The 20,775-nt window shown below is 37.4% G+C and overlaps 1 protein-coding gene across 7 annotated transcripts in view; it reads left to right on the top strand.

The window, feature by feature from the left end:
- The window catches only part of TRPC3 (transient receptor potential cation channel subfamily C member 3), a 74,461-nt gene that overhangs the window by 24,264 nt on the left and 29,422 nt on the right, over positions 1-20,775 (top strand). For 5 of the 7 annotated variants that reach the window (XM_007999702.3, XM_007999701.3, XM_037991522.2 and 2 more), the window contains exons 3-7: positions 2,806-2,994; positions 12,478-12,642; positions 15,328-15,544; positions 16,875-17,108; positions 19,376-19,640. In XM_007999702.3, the coding sequence (XP_007997893.1) occupies positions 2,806-2,994; positions 12,478-12,642; positions 15,328-15,544; positions 16,875-17,108; positions 19,376-19,640 (1,070 nt within the window). The remainder of the gene's footprint in view (positions 1-2,805; positions 2,995-12,477; positions 12,643-15,327; positions 15,545-16,874; positions 17,109-19,375; positions 19,641-20,775) is intronic. The other 2 variants (XM_073017611.1, XM_073017610.1) reach the window with 1 other exon arrangement.

Genomic DNA, 20,775 nt, shown 5'->3' with positions numbered 1-20,775 from the left:
AGTCTGAACTGAAGAATAACCTGAGGAAATTTCATCTAAAAAAATTGTATTAAAAGGGAAGCTTTATATGGAAACAGGCATGGATTTAATACTTCTTCTGGATGCTATAATAAAATATTTCATTAGTCTTTCAGGAATGGAAAGCAGATGGATATTTAACTGACACTCTGCACAGAAACCAGAGACTGAACATTTTATTAATTTTATCAGTTGCATGGTACCAACTTGAATGGAAACTAAAGATTGAAGTTTTATTCATTTTATCTGTTCCCTTATGAGGGGAAAAGGATTAACTGTAACTGTTCTTTATCTGAATTTCTGATATCTGAAATGGAAACTATTCTAATCTGTGTAGCCTTTAAACAGTCTCTCTTCTTCTTGTTTATTTTAGCTGATGACGTGGTTTTGCCCATCAAATCACATTAATTATTTAAAGGAAAAAAATTGGAATTCTTCACGTCTTGTATTTAAGTATGATTTTTGGAAGCCCAGTAATTCTACTGTGCCAAATATTACTTAGTTATATAGACACTTACAGTGTCTCAGGACATGTTACAGTGGGGAATTCTGTTTTCCTCAAGTGTTCCACATTAGATTATTATCTGGTTAGCCTTCCTAATAGGCTAGAATTTTAGTGAAAGTCATAAAAGTAGAACTAGGGTTTCCAAAAATGAGACACTTTCTCAGGAGATGGTCGTTGACACCTTCATTAGAACAAACGGACTAGAAACAAAGCTCCATTCAGAAGGCAACACGGAATGCTACCAACTGACTTACTTATAGTAGTCCACGGCAGTATATAAGTATGCGAATGAAATTAAAGATTCATGGATTATTTTTAGCAAGGTGTTAGTTCCAGTGGCCTGGAAATTTTTCTCTCAGGTACTGAATTCTGTAACCCTTGAGAATTCAATTACATACAATGATATATTTCTCTTCTTCTAGTTCTGCAGGGCACAATAATATGCCCTTCAGACAAACAAACAGAAAACTCTCTGTATACAGGTGGGTATCCATCTACCTCTCTACAGTCGTTATAAACCAATTATTCTCAAACATAACATGTATCAGAATCATCTGGAGGGTGTGTGAAAACACACACAGATTGCTGGGCCCTACTTCAGTTTCTAAATCAGGACATGTGGGCTGGGGTCTGAGAATTTGCATTTCTAACACATACCCAGGTGCTGCCGATGCTACGGTTCTGAGGACTACACTTCGAGAAGCAGTGTCTCCAGTAAGGCAAGGGATAATGAACCGGACAAGTTATTTTTCACTGTCAACCTAAATAACAGAGAGAGAGGTTCTCTAAAAGAAAATGAGGCCGGGTGCAGTGACTCACGCCTGTAATCCCAGCACTTTGGGAGGCCCAGCTGGGCAGATCATTTGAGGTCAGGAGTTCAAGACCAGCTGGCCAATATGGTGAAACCCCCATCTCTATTGAAAATACAAAAAAATAGCCGAGTGTGGTGTCACCTGAATGTAATCCCAGCTACTTGAGAGGTTGAGGCAGGAGAATTGCTTGAACCTGGGAGGCAGAGGTTGCAGTGAGCCAAGATTGTGCCACTGCGCTCCAGCCTGGTGACAGAGCAAGACTCCATCTCAAAAAAAAAAAAAAAAAAAATAGAAAATCATATTTATCTGGGAATGTAATATTGCAGTGGAAATACAAGTGACATGGTAAACTCTGTGTATTCAGGGAGGTAAAGAAAGACAAGTTTTTTAAAAGAAAAGTGAGGAGGGCTACACTCCAGGAACAATAACAAAGGTAGAGCTAGTCCAAAGTTGTACAGGCAGTTGCTGGGCAGACGTCCTCACAGAGGTATTTTTTGTGTAAGGTTGCGATGGCCTTTATGCAAGGTTATGGTTTTTGCACTCTCTTGTGATAGTTTTGTGTGTGAGAACCCTCCCTTCATGGCTTTCTCTGACTCTATTAGTCAGGGTTTTTTTGTTTTGTGTTGTTTTTAACACAGTTGACTTAGTTTTGACAACTTTCATATCACATATAGTTGATCTTCTACATCAAATTGCCACTTTAGAAAAATGGCCATTATAGAAAAATTTCCAATGTAGAAATGGTCTTGTTTTGACTTTACAAGAACTATTGTTTGTACAAAAGAGAGAAAACTCTTTGATCCTTTGGTCTTTCAGCATACAATTTTTTGAGTAAATGCTTTTTAAAATTTTTAATTGATAAATAATTATTGTATATATTTATGGGGTACCATGGGATGCTTCGATAGATGTATACAATGTGAAATGATTAGATCAAGCTAATTAACATATCTATCACCTCACATTACTTTTTGTGGTAGTGAGATATTTGAATTTTACTCATCAATTTTGAAGTATATAATATAGTATTAAAGCTATAGTCACTGTGCTGTGCAGATAGATCTCAAAAACTTACTTCTCCTGTCTAAATGAAACTTTGTTCACTTTGACCAATATCTCCTCATTTCATCTCTACTTTACCCTACCTCTTACTCCCACCCCCTGCCTCTGGTAGCCACTTTTCTATTCTCTGAGTTTGACTTTTTTAGATTCCACATATAAGTGAGATTATTATCATGCCATTTTCAGAACCATCTCGGATGGTTGGGCTGTTTGCAGGAGAAGGAAACCTGGCTAAGGGGTTGGGTGGGTACCAATCCAGCCTGTATTCAGTTCAACAAGCCTTGCATCCAGGTAGGCTGCAGCTTTCTACCCCCAAAAGAAGGGATACCTTTTTCTAATTCACCCAAACACTTTCCATTGAATAAAAGCAAATTATTTGTGTTAAAACACTAACCCTCTTGTTCTTAGAATGACTATCGGAAGCTCTCCATGCAGTGCAAAGACTTTGTAGTGGGTGTGCTGGATCTCTGCCGAGACTCAGAAGAGGTAGAAGCCATTCTGAATGGAGATCTGGAATCAGCAGAACCTCTGGAGGTACACAGGCACAAAGCTTCATTAAGTCGTGTCAAACTTGCCATTAAGTATGAAGTCAAAAAGGTGAGTGGGCCTACTTTCATCTAGTGCCATGTTAGAATAAACATGTAATACAAACTATGCCATAATCCTAGGAAAATTATTAAAATAATAAGACTAGATGCTAGTAGGCTGGGCAACATAGTTAGACCGTGTCTACAAAAAATAAACAAAATTAGCTGGGCATGATGGCATGTGCCTGTAATCCCAGCACTTTGGGGCCTGTAATCCCAGCACTTTGGGAGGCCAAAGCAAGAGGATCACTTGAAGCCAAGTGTTCAAGACCAGCTGGGCAACATAGCGAAACCCTGTCTCTACTAAAAATTTAAAAATTAGCCAGGCATGGTGGCACGTGCCTGTAGTTCCAGCTACTTGGGAGGCTGAGGCGGGAGGATCACTTGAGCCCAGGAGATTTGAAGCTGCAGTGAGCAACGATAGCACCACTGCACTCCAGCCTGGGCAACAGAGCAAGCAAGTCCTTGTCTCAAAAAATAAAATAAAAAATAGATGCTATTGATAAAAGATTTTTTTGTAGGGGGTAAAGTTGCAAGTTAAATATGTAGCTTCTGATCCTTTCTACTTTTTACCCATGGTGGGACCTTGAATAAGTCATAAATTTGTAAATTTCAGTTCCCTCATATACCAGGAGGATAATATCTCTTATCTATCTCAGAGTTTTGGTGGAATTTAAATGGGTTATGATATGCAAAAGCACTCTGTAAACTGTTAATTACAATACAATTAATAATGCTGTTACTCGTATATGTTTTTGTAAGGCACTTTTACATTCTTATGTGAATCCTTGCAGCAAGTCTGTTATTATTCATTTTATCTACAAAATATGTCAGTAGATGATGGGGTTTCTATTCTACAAGGAAACTGAGGATTGCCAAGCTTCAATGACATGTCTAAGGTCACACAGCTATGGAGTTGGTCATGCAGGTGCCAGAAATAAAAATTATGATTTTTTACTCTGGTTACTGCAGAAAAACGGTTATGTGTTTCCATTTGCCAACTTGTGTGGGGCTTTTAAATAATTCATACAAATTGTAGTTATAATGTTTCACAATAATAAACATCTCAGTTATCCAGAATCCAATACTTTATACATGTTATATAACAGATTTTTTTGTACTTTAAGAGAAACTGATAAATCACAAAGAAATAATCTGTTATCAGCTCTGGTTTTATGAAGTTGATCAATTTACAAAGAGACAAGTGTTCTGTCTTTTCTGCAGTGTGACATGGTGCTTAAGAGGACAGGCACTAGAGCCAATCTGTAAGGATTCAGGTCCCGACACCACCATGTGCTCCTGTGTGACCATGGGCAAGTCATCTAACCATCCAGGCCTCCATCTGCTCACTAGTAAAGTGAAGACAATAGTTGTACCTACTTACTCATTTGTTTAAGGATTGCATGAGATAATGCATGTAAAGTAATTAGCACACAGTAGTACATGGTGATTGCTCAATAAGTATTAGCTATTAATAATAACATTTCTACATTATGAAAATTCACACCCAGAGTGATGACTCTTAAGCTAGTTAATCCTTAGTCATCAAAGACAGATTTCATGCCCCTTATACTGAATCAAGTCCTTAGTAAGAGGAATTTATTTAAGCAGGAAGGAATTTAGTGAGTGATATTGAGGAAGCTTACAGAATCCTAAGAAGAGGTACAGGAACAAGCTTATCTAAGCTGTGCTTCCAAAAACCTCACCCAGAACCAGGCACAGCCCTGACCTGCTAAGGGAGTTTCTGTGGCCCAAATGGAACAATTCTGTCTCTGCTGCTCCCATATCAGCACAGAGAGGATGCTCTGAATCCTGCCTGTTTTCATATGGCTCTTTCCACTGGTCAAAATGCCTCTGATCAGTGGACCCAAGTCAATGTTTGCACCCTAGCAGCAAGTGAGGATGGGGAAATCTCTCTCACTCTGTCTCTGTCTCTTTCTCCTCTTTCTCTCTCCCCTCCTGTCTGTCTTTCTCTCTTCTGACACACATACTTCTGCTACCACAATGTAGAAAACTTATACACATAGTATTTGCAAGATTTTGGTCAACCATTAATGGCAGATCTCTCTTCTATTTCATAGAACAGTCAAATGTGAAGATTCTCAGTAAAGATGGAAATAAAACCACTTTTCAAAGAAAGTATGTTACAAGATAATTAAATTGGCTAAATTGCCCTCCTCTCAGAGTGTTCTTGCTAGTTGAGGTTTAGTTGTTAATATATTGAGGGAAAAGGATAATTTTGAGCAAGATTGATAGTAAACTGTTTTTCAGAAAACTCTGTGGACATACATTTACACATCCTGCAATATGTATCTCTTTTCTTTGGCACCTGAGAGAATTGATTTCAGTTGTCACTGGTTTTTTATCATTGCTTTGAAAGTGTTATATGAGCAGAGACAGTTCATCTACACTTGTGCTTCTGTCAACTAAACTGCCTTGCAGAGTTTCTTTCTTCCTGCATGTTAACTTTAAATAAATTGGCATGTAGGTTACAGTGTATGAGGTGTCATTAATAATAAATTGATACCAGTCAACCATCAGGCAACCAAAAAAAATATTTAGAACTGTAAGGAGATTCAGGACTTTGCAAACCTTCCTGGTTTTGTTTGTTTTATGCTATAAAAGGAGTATTAATTAGAGTAAAGTCTTTGATTTGGAATCCTCACTCAATAAATGTATGTAAAAATTATATTCTAGAATAATAAATGTACGTAAGAATTCTGTTCTAGAATAATAAATGTGTATAAGAATTCTATTCCAGAGTACTTGCAAAGCCCCAATTCCTCCTTTCTTTCTTCCTTTCAAAGGCTTCCTTCATTTTCAGTCAACACTCACCTGTCTTCACTCTCACAAGGAGGAAAAATATCACTCTACCCACTCCTGCTGCTTCCTTTTCCCACCATCTCATTTCTAGTCTCCAAGCAAAACCACATCTTGGGTTATAATGATGCATAAACCCTGCCCACTCTGGCATAGAGGTAGTCTATGGCCATATGCAAGTCATTGGGATTTCAAAGTAACTTTATATGGACTCCCCTACCCCCTGATAACATAATAAACTCATATTTATTCAAATCAACCCATAATTCCACCAAGGAAACCATTCCTATCTAATGGTAAGCCATATTGACCACATATGAGACTCAGGAAGTCTTTCTTCTACCGACTGCCCAAGACCTACTCCCAGCTTTGGTTCTGAGTCTGTTGTCTTCTAACTAGGCTCAAGATTTCCAGAGTTCTGGTCTTTCCCAGAAATCAAAGCATGAGTTCAACCCAGGCCTTACAGAACTCAATGATACTTAATCCAGTAAATGAATATATAAAACACCAGAATAGGAAGTATCTGATCATGAATTTAATGTTTATGTCAGAAAGGACTTTCTAATTTAAAAGCAAAGAAATCTCAAAGCAAAAATACAAATAATCTGGTCACATATAATTTAAAACCTCTGTATGACATCAGAAAGATTATAAACAAAAGAGTGAAGGGCAAACTGGGAAAATTTTTTTTTTATTATAACTCACAAAAGATTGATCTTCTTAATATCCCAAGAACTCAAACAAATTTGTAAGGAAAACATCCAGAGCCCTGTAGAAAAATTAGCACAAGATTTGAATAGGCATGTCACAGAAGAGAAAATTCAAATGACTAACATCCATATTTAAAATTTTCAGACCTTCTAGTGATAAACGTATACTAATGTACAAATACCATTTTCCTTGTCTCAAACTAACAAAGAATAAAAATTTATAATTCTCAGTGCTGATAGTAAAACAGCAACCATCTGCCTGCATCTTTACTAATAGGGAATTGATTTTGGAGATTATTCATCTGAAAATCTTTTTTTTTTTTTGAGATGGAGTCTCACTGTCACCCACACTTGAGTGCTGTGGTGAGATCTCGGCTCACTGCAACCTCCGCCTCCCAGGTTCGAGTAATTTTCCTGCCTCAGCCTCCCGAGTAGCTGGGATTACAGGTGCCCATCACCATGCCTGGCTAATTTTTGTAAAATTTGTAAAATTTTAGTAGAGATGGGGTTTTACCATGTTGGCCAGGCTGGTCTTAAAATCCTGACCTCAAGTGATCCGCTCACCTCAGCCTCTCAGAGTGCTAGGATTATAGGTGTGAGCCACTGCGTCCAGCCTAAAATCATTTTTAAGGGATCTCTAAGGTAAATTATAAAGCTGGAAGGATAGTAAACACTATTGCTATTTATAGAAATACCTATATTATTCTTTGAAAAGAGAATGGAATAGACTGGAAGATGAAATTTGATTTTCTGAAAATGGGTACAGGAAAATTAATTTTTAGGCAAAAACACTAATTTTGTTTAATTAGAATAATGGACTGTTTGCCCCTTCCAAAAAGTCTTGAGTTCTAATTCTGACTCTACCTCTATCCTGCTCTGTGATGTGCAGCTGAACATTAATCCACTCCCCACCATAGAAATAACCAAAGTTCCACCTGCTTCACCATGAGCTATGTCTGTTGTGAGAAAGTTTTTGACAAAAGATACTAGAGCTTGGTAGACCACTGAATCTGGAAAACTGGGCTCTCAGAAAGAGAAGGAGAACATTTCCTGAGTTCTTCCTTTCTGTTCTCCTATTAATATTTCCTCCATAGTAGGATTAGATTTAAATGTAGAAAAGCCATCCTAAAAAGAAACATGCAGCAGTATAAACAGGATAAAAGCATCCATTGTGTATCCACTTTCTGTGCAAAAAGTATACAGGGGAAGCCCAGAATTAAAGAAATGCTAAGAGAGAGTTGTAAATATGCCACTGAGACTTTGGAATGGGTGTGCTGGCTGGCACAGTCCTGTGTCCTGTACTCTGTGGCCTCTTGTCCTGGTCTTCCCCAGGCACCAAGAGATAACAGAGCATTTTTCACTCAGCAAGTTTGAAAATCCAGAAAACCTGTGCAATATAAGTTTTGGGTTTATATTTTATAATTCATTGAGTTTTAAAAAGAAGTTGAATTGCCTAGTTTTTATTTACAAGAATATTTTCCTTTAAATTGTATGAATTGTGGCTCTAACAGTATCATTAAAAACAAATCCAGAGTTCCTACCATGTTTTTACACAACAGTATTCCCATGAAGACAGTTTTTGTGAAGACTGATTTGATGCAAAACAGTGTAACATTAATTAATTTTTAAATTTAAATTTTGATTGTTTTCCCTAACCTGCCCTGATCAGTGGTTCAGTTTATAATCTATTAGTCATTTGGCAAGAAAAAAACATTTCATTTGTTCTCAATGCTGATTGTCCAATTGAAAGATTGAGATTTTCTTGTGTCAAGGATTCTCTCTTTAAATCAGAAAACTCAAAATAAGGGTATTATTTTTGTGATAACTTCAATTTGCTGGTCCACTGAAGTTAGAAAACAGCATACAAATGTTATCCAGTTGGGTGTAACTGGTGTAGTGACATAAGGAGATTTTTCAGGAGGTAAAACACTTTTCAGGTATAAAGGTCACTGCCCTATTTCGAAGTCATTGAAAAGACCAAAACTCATCTCCTAAAGGGATTAGCTTTTTTGCCTTCGCTTGCTATTATTGTACTGACTTTACTTTCTTTTTTGAAATGCTTCCTGTGTACTCGCATTAGGATTTTAAATCATTGGAGGAAAATCTGTTTGTGTGGATTAAATGAAATCAACAGAATCCATGAAGTGGTGTATAATTATCTCAAAAAAAAAAAAAGAGTAGAATTAGTAGCATAGTAGATAGACCTGTTAAGCTGAATTTTAAAGTGTAACAGGCAAAATGCAAAGACCACAATTTTGGCTACTACTTAATGTAGAGTAAGGGTTTGCACTGTTGTACAGGTTACATCAAGTCAAAGACTGACCATCACATATATGCCATATGGAAAGGATTGAGTCCATCAAGTCTTTGAAGCTGTGCAATCTTTATAAATATGTAATGAATGCCATAAAGCACATCTTCAAATTTAAAAATTAGTCCAAGGACAAGGAGTAGGAAAGGGAGATATACTATAACATTAATATTTCTGTCCTCAAGAGTTTAAAACCTAAGAACGACCAGTGCCTTAGTCCACTTGTGTTGTTTTAATAGAATGCCTGAGATGGAGAGACTTATACGAACAAAACTTTCTTGTCTCATAGTTCTGGAGGCTGGGAAGTCCAAGATCAAGGCAACAGTGGGTTTGGTAGTCTGGTGAGGGCTGCATCCTCTAGAGGGGAGGAACACTATGTCCTCACATGGCAGAAGAGTAGAAGAGCAAGCTAGTTGAATGCTGCATAAAACCTTTTTTATAAGTGTCTTAATACCATTGACAAGGGAGCAGCCCTCATGGCCTAATCACCTCTTGAAGGCTCCACCTGTTAACTCTACCATATTGACAGCACCTGAATTTTGGAGGAGACACATTCAAATGATAGCTAACCAGATACTCACAAAAGGGAAATTTGTCCATCAATTCCATATAGACACATGTCTACCTGTCTCCTAACTTCATGGGAATTTTGTTTCCTACAGAAACCCTTGGTCTAAAAACTGCATTGTTGATATCCTAAGTGGTAATCTGATTTGATGACATTATATATTCCACCTGTAGTTTACCCTGAATGAACCATTACCTGTCCCAAGCTTAGCCTGGCTGTAGTCACCAGGGATGCCTTTTATTTATATCTGTCTAACTTCCCTCAAATGCAGATCCTTCAAATATCAAGATGATTATACCAACATTCAAATTAAGACTATTTTAAATTCTGATTAGGCATCTTGACAAGCATATGAGTTGAAGTCTCAGTTATAATAGCTTATTTTGTGTCTATTCAAAGCTTACTGTGTACCCTAGAACAATGACCTCTTATCACTTAATTCAACTCTGATGCTTCCATTTTTATCTTCTTGTACCAATATACTTGCCCAATATACTGCCTGGATCTGGATCATACTGCCCCTGCCTGGATCATAGGAGGGGCTTAAGACATTTTGATGAGTGAATAAATGAATGAATGAATAAAGGACATTAGGGACCATAGAGGGAGAGGTGAAGCAGGAAGGAAATGATCTAAATACAGTACAGGGGCAGAAGTGGAAGTTTGGAGAAGTTCTCAATAAGAATCCTAGGAAGTTGTCACATATACTCAGGAAGCCTTCAACTTTGATTATATTCATGAGTTCAAATAATGATTGCATTGGTCTGTGAAATGCTGTTTTCAAAATTACAACCTTGGAAAAGTGACAAAATCTTGGGTTTGGAGAGAAGATCTAATATATCCTTAGCAACTAGCAGCTACTGAAAATCAGGACCTGGGATTTTGAAAACTGAATGGAAAGGAACTCGCATGATAAAATATGCTTCTTAGTTCAGGCTGCTGTAACTAAGTACCATAGGCTAGGTGGTTTATAAACAACAGAAATTTATTTCTCGGCCAGGCGCGGTGGCTCACACCTGTAATCCCAGCACTTTGAGAGGCTAAGGCAGGCAGATCACATGAGGTTGAGAGTTCGAGATCAGCCTGACTGCCATGGAAAAACCCCGTCTCTACTAAAAATACAAAAAATTAGCCAGGCATGGTTGCACCTACCTGTCATCTCAGCTACTCGGGAGGCTGAGGTAGGAGAATCACTTGAACCTGGGAGGCGGAGGTTGCAGTGAGACAAGATTGTGCCATTGCACTCCAGCCCTGGGCAACAAGAGCGAAACTCCATCTCAAAAAAAAAAAAAAAAAAAAAAAAAAAAAATTTCTTACAGTTCTGGAGGCTGGAAATCCAAAATCAGGATGCCAGCATGGTGAAGATCTGGTGAGGGCTCTCCTCTGGGTTGCAGACTGCTGACTTCTCATAGTATCCTCATATGGTGGAAAGAGAGCAAGCTCTCCCACCTCTTCCTATCAGGGCACCAATCGCATTCATGAAAGCTCCTCCCTCATGATCTAATTACCTCCTGAAAGCCTAGCTTTCTAATACCCATCACACTGAGGCTTAGAATTTCAACATTATAACTCAGTTATTTATCTCAAATCTAATGTTTGTAAATTTATTCTCACCACCTCTGTCCGTGGGTCATTGAGTTCCCGTGTATGGTGGTGCAGAGGCAGCTGCCAGTGCAGCCATCAGTGGACTTCTCCACTGGGTGCACTCTGGGGGCAAAAGCAGGGATTTGGGGGAAATTGCACCTCCATCACCTGTCCTAAGAGATGAGACTTTCTTTTTTAATTAAAATTATTCATGGGAAACTATGCACCAGTCAGTGGAAACCTGTGCGTTTCCTTGTAGGTGGGCTTTGATAAAGAGCCAAATATTAATAACTCTAGGAATTGCCCGGAGTTACTAAGAATCATCAGGATCATTAACTACAACTTGATTAAAGAGGAACCTTTTGACAAGTAGGAACTGCAGCTACTTTCTTTGTTTCTCAGCTCCCAAAAACATTTCATGGGTGTTTCTTAACAGGTTCATCATTACTGTTTATTCTATTTTTTAGAAGACAGTGACACCTTGATTTTTGTGTTACTAAGAACTCCTTTAAAAAATATGTTGTCACTCATAGTTGATTTTTGAATTCCTGAGCTTGGACAAAGAACATATGACCATTCATAAAAAGGCATATCTGGCTACAAATGAGCAGATTTTGGCATAAGGACCTTTACATGGGCCTGACTACAAATACATTCTGCTTCTTGAATAATGACAGGGCTTTAAAGAAATCCCAGTCCCTCTAAATGATGCAGGCAGATAACTTAACAGAATCAAATGGGAAAAAATCAAATGACTGGGCTGAAATAAGTATAATTTGCTCATTTTTCCTGATTAGAATTTTATTTATTAAATAACTCCTGAAGATAAATAGTCGTGATATTTTGACCTTTTGATAAAGGAAGCAATAAAAAAGAGGACAGGAGGGAAGTGAAATTTGATGTCAGTTCCTGGAAGAAGTGCATGTGTAGACCCAGCATAATATTTGCAGGTTCATTGATTATTTTTCAGACCTTTTACAGATTTGCAGTAATAGTACATCATTACACAAAGGGCGCATCATGCATATTTTTTTTATATGTAGCATTTTAGGGGTTGCTCACAAAACTTCACACATTTCTCTTTTAGCTATAGTCTACAATAAACCAAGTAACTTTTTTTCTTTTCCATTTTGAACTGAATGCAAGTAAGCTGGCCAACCGCAAGATGGGACACATTTTTACAAAAGAAGCCAGATGTCACCCAGATTCCACAGAGAAATCTGTGAATCATGGAGGGTTTCTATCAAAAAGAACTATGATTAAGGACAACACCAATTTTATCCTCTCATTTCCATTCTAGTTCTTCTATTAGTTCTGAAATAATTTTGAAAAATGGAGGGAAAGCAAAGAAGAATATTACCAGAACCTTCCAGTATCAATATGCTAGAAAAATATGCTTTAATGTCTTTAGGATGCACATGTATTTAATAGTTGAACTACTGACAATGGTATGGTAACTTACCTTTCTTTCCCCTTCTCAAACTCTCTCTCTCTCAACAGTTTGTGGCTCATCCCAACTGCCAGCAGCAGCTCTTGACAATCTGGTATGAGAACCTCTCAGGCCTAAGGGAGCAGACCATAGCGATCAAGTGTCTCGTTGTGCTGGTCGTGGCCCTGGGCCTTCCATTCCTGGCTATTGGCTACTGGGTTGCACCTTGCAGCAGGGTACTCGCTTTCTACATCTATTTCCTCTGTGGTGGTGTACTATGTCTCTTTGGGATAAAAAAAGAAAAAGCTTCATGCTTAAGACTCTTATCAGTTTTACCCTGAATGTTAATTGACTCAAGAACACAAATTCTCCTTTTTAATTACTGGATCAATTCAAATAAGGGATGAAAAAGGATTCGGTACCAGTGGGATAGATCACATTTGCAGGCATAAAGTACTTTGGCTCTTTTAAGATAAAATCCTCATGGTAGACAGAGAAGGAAAAGGTGCTTGAATGAAGTAGCACTTGTACTGATTTTATTGACTGCTTAATAAGTAGAGTGTCAGCTGGGTTGGCCTGTGAACAGATCGGGGAATGGAGAGCACTATAGCAGTAGTACCAAGAAGCAGTTACACTGGGAACTAGAAGGGCAACCCATTTGGACCTGTCAGAAGAAATCCAAGGTTGAGTGTGTGAAGCACAGTTGAGAACAGTGGTGGTGTCCAAAGTCTTCAAGAAAATGCATGTCAGGTTCCCCTAGCCCTGTCTTAATTCAGACAGTTCTTAAAAATGTAGGATTTAGGTTCAGGGATTTTAGGTTTTTTTAGATTGTTTATTTGTTTTTGCTTGGATCATTTTGGTTAGTACCTTTATTCTCCTCTCAACTTTCCAATGTAAAATCAATTTAGTTGTGCCCAAGAGATCCCCTAGCAAGATGTGGAAAGGAATACTATTCATGCCAGTTATGGGCACTGCCAGAGAGAAGGAGCTGTGCTGAGATCCTTTAATCCTGTTTTTACATTCTGAAATTTGGTTTTGTTTAAATCAGAGGTAGTTTCAAGGCAAAATGAGTCAAGGGCACTTACAAGTGATCCTGGAAATCTGTCATCTCTCTGGCTCAGCAATCTCCCCCAGCAGAGTTCTGCTCTGCAAACACCATATACGTGTGAGAACATTCATCCATCTCACTTCATCATTGAGTTGCCCATGCACGTGAAGGCAGAACGTTTGTCATTTTGATTGTGTTTGATGACTCAGCCAAGTTCTTTTGTTACATATCATGGAAAATTACTTTAAGATTCTTCAAATACATAAACACTAAAGATGAAAAACTATAAATAATATGAGAGGGCATGCAATAAAACAAAAATCGTATCTTACCCAAATAATTTTCCTTTCTGAAGGAAATGAGTTGGAAAGTTCGGGTTTAGAAGTGTTTGTCTCTTAGGGGAACTTAATCAGTTAAAACATTCCATCAGGTCTGAAGTAACCATCTTGGAGTCCACTTCTTTTCTCCCTGCACTTTTACAAGTACAACTAACAGTGTGGCGTGCTCTGCAGAGAAGGGAAACATGGAAGTTGAGCCATTCCCAGAGCCCATGTTTAGAGCTGCCGTATACCATCTATCTTATGACAAAAAGGCAACATAGCAAGAATTTTCCATGTATATCCCATTTTTGAGATTTGCATTCTGCTTTCTTTTCATGTTATTTAAAGTTCTAAGAGATTGACCTTTAGGAGAAACAGGCTTGGTAATTCCCAATAAATTCCTATGTGCTATGGATAAGCTACCCCCAAACGTGCCCTTTTTGCAGCTGTGTAACAAGGTGATGTGTAAATGTGTTGTTTATTTTTCTGTGTCTAACATGGAAAATATGACTTTTGTGTGCATTCATGTTCAATCCCAAAAATACCTGACATCTCTTTCATCATTTATTGACATCACATTAAGGTTCTAGACCTACAAAAACATTTGTTCGGAGTTACAGTCCTTTAAATGTGAACCTCAGTACTTTATAAGGTCACAGACGGAGTTAAAAAGCAGGGTCTGAGAGTGTAGAAGAGAGAACATACTTGATAAGTCTACCAAATGTACCTAATTCTTAGACTGTGGAGGCCCTTGGGACAGGAGGAATTGTTTTTCATTTTCACAGGAACATGGGACTTTTAAGGACATTATATCATAGGGGATTTTAAAGGAGTCACCTTAAAATAATTATGAACTGAACTTTGGAAGTCCTTTTGTACCATTTACATGATTATCCAACTCAGAGATTACTTTCAATTAAGTTAACCTACTTAGAGGTTTTAATTATTGTGTATCTCCCTCTTCTTATTAAGGCAGTAACAGATGCAATATTCATCTTAGTTTTAATATTTTCTGCTTTTTTAAAAATAGTATACCAGGTATAACTTGATTTTGGAATATTTAGAAATGAGAACTAAAATTTACTTCTGTAGTAGTAATTTTTTTAGTCTTCAAAGGGTTTTTAATGTCTTATATGAGTCTGTAAGAACCTCATAACATCTCAGTTACAAAGCAATAAAGAATTACACAGTACAAAGTTGAAGTTTCTTTTTCTAGACCCTAAAAATCTGGACTTTGCATATTCTTTTGTGTAAAAATAAAAGCAAGAACTGGTATAGGCCCTGTGATTTCCAGAAGCGCATCTGTGAATGCAGTCTACCGTAAGACAAATTGGACATTTAGAAACAGTGAATTTTCAAGACTTATTAAATTATTTTTGGAGGAAGCATCCCCCTTAAAAAGAATATTTTTCAAAATGTAGAGCTTTTTGGAAACAGAAGCAGAATTTTGAGTGTTCTCGTTTCATCTATTTTTTTTTTAACCCTATATTGTAATCTCCACAAGTGAAAGCCAGATTTTCTGAAGCAAACTTTTCCTCTTTGTTTTGTTATAGCTGGGGAAAATTCTGCGAAGCCCTTTTATGAAGTTTGTAGCACATGCAGCTTCTTTCATCATCTTCCTGGGCCTGCTTGTGTTCAATGCCTCAGACAGGTTCGAAGGCATCACCACGCTGCCCAATATCACGGTTATTGACTATCCCAAACAGATCTTCAGGGTGAAAACCACCCAGTTTACATGGACTGAAATGCTAATTATGGTCTGGGTTCTTGGTAAGCCTTTTATTTATTCTACCAAAAAGTATTATAGAAATAATTGCCATTTTCTATTGAAAAAAAGTTATATGGTGACAACATCACTGTTGCAAGATAAGCTAAATAGCAAAATAATCAAATAATTTTCTAGCTAGGTAATGCTAAAAGGTGTCCCTTAACACTAAATAAAATTTTTTATGTGTAACACGACCCTAATTACAAATATACCATGTTTCAGAAATCTAATTTCAATTATTGAACAAGATGTAAGTTTTAAAATGTGACTCACTGTGATCAATTATTTAATTGAAATACTTGTGAAATAACCCAATGACTATCAACTGATGACAAATACTTTCTTTGTTGTTTAGTTCCAGAGATTTTAGGAGAGTTTTCATTTTCAGAATGTTTGTTATTAGGTTGGGTGCAAAAGTAACTGTGGTTTTTACTATTTTTAAAATGACAAAAACTTCAATTACTTTTGTGCCAACCTATTTCATCTTACAATAACCCATTTTGAATAGCTGTGTTAAAATAAGAATTTGAAGTAATGTGAGGAAAAGAATTTGTTGTGCTCTCTGCTAAGAAATGGAGATTGGAACCAGGTTGTTTATTTCTGATTAATCCGAAGTCATTTTTGTATCTATTTTATCCAGTGTGAGTCTTGATGTCTTCTCATTGTAGTCAGGACAATTTGTTAAGTTGTTAAGTTGTACTATTTTGTCCTCTTGTCCCAGAATGGCATTTTCTGCTTTCAGTTTCTTCAGAATGTCCTAGGGCTTCTCACTTAAGGGTTTCGTCTTTTTCAAATAATGTTGCTCACTTTTTAGCATGACATGGAAATGAGAAGAGGGGATAAGAATGTGATATGAGTATTATTGGTAAACCGTTCTTCTTGTTAAAAATCTTGGGGACTTATTTCTCCAATAATCACTACAGTTTGATAACTAACCATTGTGATTATATAGAACATATTTTCTTCCCCAAAATCTTATAGGACAACTTGAAGAACATTCCTTGCTTATTTTCTTTCCTTCTTTCTTCTCCTCACCCCCCTCCACTACCTCCTCTACATGAATAGAGACGTTTCTGGTGCCACAGGTAGACTGCTTCTCCAAATTCTAGTGTTGTGGGGTGAATTAGTTTCTTAGCAGGAGCTTCTTCCATTTAACTCTGCACCAGGCCTCAGTGACCATACAGTCAGTCAGTCAATGCTTTGTGATGCCTAGTACTGTGCTTGATGTGTAGGGTATTTTAGAGATACCTGTGGCCTGATGGTGGACACAGTAATGGCTTCTTGGTCTAGCCTGTAAAATCTGACCTGCACCTTCTGTATTTGTTGTGACAGGAATGATGTGGTCTGAGTGTAAAGAGCTCTGGCTGGAAGGACCTAGGGAATACATTTTGCAGTTGTGGAATGTGCTGGACTTTGGGATGCTCTCCATCTTCATTGCTGCTTTCACAGCCAGATTCCTAGCTTTCCTTCAGGCAACAAAGGCACAACAGTATGTGGACAGTTATGTCCAAGAGAGCGACCTCAGTGAAGTGACACTCCCACCAGAGATACAGTATTTCACTTACGGTAAGTTATTAGCTTCAGTGTCTCCTTATGTTTCAGGAAAGGTATTGGAACCACATTTTGGAAGGAAATGCCAATTAGAGTATGTTTAGTATAAGAGGTATATTGAGTATTTATGGACAGTGGAGAAAGCATGAACTTTGGAACCTACAAAACTGGATTCATTTCAAGGCTCTGATCCCCTTTACTGTGTAAACTTGTTCAAGTTAACTTGCTTCACTGTGCCTCAGTTTTCATAGCTATAAAAAGACAACGTTACAAGGTGGAAGAAAATTACCTTTAAGCCTATAAGATAATTACTATTGGGAGACTGTCTTAATTAGGGAAAGAATAGTTTGATAAACTGCTTGATGTGAAAGATAAGTCCCTGAGAGCAGGAGATAGATAATAAAAGTTGCCAAACTGCTCTGCAGGCAAAGTGAACAGTAATTCAACAGAGGCAGGAAGTAGGTCCTAAAGTGACCATGAGAATGTAAGCTCTGGAGAACCAGCAGAAATGTTGGGGGAAGATGTTGTCCTGCTTACATGTCATGGAATGGGGTTCATGTCAAATATCTCTATATTATGAAGAGCAATGAGACCTCAGCTGACACCCAGTGTGAAAGAACATTGATGCCTTCCTTGCCCCGTACAAACCAATGGTAAGTAATGTTAGCTTCCCTTCTCTTGAGGCCAAATTGAGGAGCCACAGTTAGCGAATTTGTATATAGTTGTAAAATCTGAAATCTGGAAAAGACTTTAGAAAGTGCTGTCTAATCTTCATCTTACAGGTAGGGGAACTCAGGCGCAGAGTTTAACTGTGATCTGGTTGTGAAGAATAATTTTTTTGGGTGTAATTAGGGCACATTGTGATGAGTACAAGTAGCATGTAAACGTTATTGAAGGCTGGACTTCTGCTCCAAAATGTAAGATGTAAATAAGCACCTCTGTTATTCTCAGAAAGCAAAGATTTTTATATACTAAGGAGACTTGTTCAAATGAGCAAATGATCACCATTTGTAATTAAATAATTAATTTTAGATTGCATTTTATTTCATAACCTATTTCTTTAAATTTATTCGTGTATATTTAGTGGCTGTTGTCTGGAAGGGATGGATTCAGGCCTCCCTATCTTCTATATGTATTGTTTTGATCAAGTTTTTAACCTTTCTAAGTCTGGTTTCTGCATCTCTAAAAGAAGATAATAATATCAAATCCATAGGATCATTGAAAGCAGTGTTTGACACATATTAAATAGTCAAGAAATGTTAATTTTTTAAACCTTTATTTTATATTCAAAGGGTACCTGTGCAGGTTTGTTACCTGAGTATATTGCATGATTCTGAGGTTTGGGGCTAGGAATGGCCTCATTACCCTGGTACTGAGCATATACGTAATAGATGTTTTTCAACCCTTTCCTCCTCCCTCTAGTAGTTTCCAGTTTCATTGCTGCTCTGTTTATGTCAGCTGGGTTGAATGGTAGTTCTGTTTTAAGTTCTTTGAGAAATCTTCAAAGTGCTTTCCACAGTGGCTGAACTGATCAATAAATGTTAAGTTTTGTTGTTATTGCAGATGTCTGCAATACATCCATTCTTTTGGGGGTGACTCAGTTTGCACAAAATTAAGCACATAATATTTCATTGACCTGACAGGTCTGCTGCAGACTTAATAAGTGACCTTGAAAGGGTTTTTAGGGGTCCTCATTCTGAATCTGTATCCAAAATTCTTTCACTTCAGTGGCATTTTACATTTTTCAGGGACAAGTTATATTGCTGAGATATCATATTGTCAGCACCATTGTGATTCAGTGACATTCTCACTCCTCGAAATATTTTATTTGCATAAACTGTTGGATGAACTAATTTTCCCACAAAATATGGAAAAGAAGTTACACTCCAGCTGTGCCTATAGGATGACAAAATAACTGGTCAGTAAATGTAATGACTGAAGGGACAAATCAGTCAAGTCAGTTGTTTTGTCATCCTGGAAACAGTCTGTGTCTAACGAAGTGTTTTAACCTCTTCATGTTTTGTGTTTTATTCTATTTCTGCTCAATGTGAAGTCAGCTTAGTATCTTTATAATAGTGTACCCTCCATCGAAAGTAATATAGAGTTTATGTTTCTGGTTGAAGATGAAAATAATCCCTGGACAGTTAGTTAAATCTAGAGTAGTTTCAACTGAGATGGTAACCACCTACCTACAAGATAGATCCTATTTAAGGTATTTGCTTTGCATAGTTGACAATGAATAGAAAGCTCCATTTTTAATCTCTTTCTCTCTTTTTTTCTAGCTAGAGATAAATGGCTCCCTTCTGACCCTCAGATTATATCTGAAGGCCTTTATGCCATAGCTGTTGTACTCAGCTTCTCTCGGATTGCGTACATCCTCCCTGCAAATGAGAGCTTTGGCCCCCTGCAGATCTCTCTTGGAAGGACTGTAAAGGACATATTCAAGTTCATGGTCCTCTTTATTATGGTGTTTTTTGCCTTTATGATTGGCATGTTCATACTTTATTCTTACTACCTTGGGGCTAAAGTAAATGCTGCTTTTACCACGTAAGTAAAACATCTTTTTATAAAGGAAAGAGAAATTCTAACCAATCTACAGAAAACAAAGGAAAAATTTCTCTGATTGTAATAAAGATGTTTTTAAGCACAGAAAATAATCCATCAAAAACAGTTAGTGCTTGTGCGTGATTACATTGCTCTGAAGGCTCATCTGTGAGCTTAGTGAAAGTTTGACCACAGAATGGGTCAGAATTTGGAAAAACCCTAGACAAAACTGGCTATATTAAGAAAACAGGATAACAGATTTATAATACCGGGTGTCTCTTGCATTATATATAACATTAAAATTAGTTTTATCATTTTATAGCCAGTACTCTTCTTTCAAAAAGGAAGCATCAGCTTTTATTTTAATGTATTCATTGATCAGTACAGGGAGTCGAGTAAGAGGAAATTATAGCTAAACATTTTATAGCCCACTATCATGGTAATACCAGTTTCTTCCTTTGGCCATACTGGTTTCTGCACTGGAGACTCACCTCTTCCATGAAGTCTTCTTTGATCAAGTTTCCTTAGTCATTTTCCCTTTAAGTTCTTTCAGCATGGAGACACCCAGATTGTGAGATCTGTTCTCACCCGGTGGTGTTTGGTTGTCATGGACATAGGGTCCCTGCTGTGTACTGCAGTTCTTCCAGGTGGGGAGGTCATAAACCCTCCCTGCTCTCCCTTTGTTCCCAATAATGCCACTACTGGAAACAAACTATACACTCAGTAAGTACTCTGTAGATCACAGTAGAATATCAAGCCCTTGAAGACATCTCAATTGTTCTAAAATGAATTTTTTAATAGTTAATATAGAACAGGTCTTGGAGGTGAAAGAGATTTGAAACTTGCTTTATTGTAATGAAGAAAAAACCTGTTTTGAACCCAGCAGGGAAATGACAAAGAGATCTTGCACACAGTGTGACCCCTGCCCCTATTTTCCTTTTAACTCTATGGTAACTCATTTTATACATTCTATTTTCTTCACTGTTTTGTCTAGGGATGTGACCATACAATGTAATAGAAAGGACATAGGCTGAAAATCATACAGACCTGGATTTGAATGCGATCTCTGCTGTTTTCTAGCTGTGGCTTTTGGTTAAGTTCCTGAACATTTCTCAGTGTCAGTTTCCTTATTTTTAAA

Source organism: Chlorocebus sabaeus, chromosome 7 (genome assembly GCF_047675955.1).
Source record: "Chlorocebus sabaeus isolate Y175 chromosome 7, mChlSab1.0.hap1, whole genome shotgun sequence".
Classification (NCBI taxonomy): domain Eukaryota; kingdom Metazoa; phylum Chordata; class Mammalia; order Primates; family Cercopithecidae; genus Chlorocebus; species Chlorocebus sabaeus.
The sequence above is the reverse complement of the archived record's forward strand: the minus strand, read 5'-3'. Positions and strand labels throughout refer to the sequence as shown.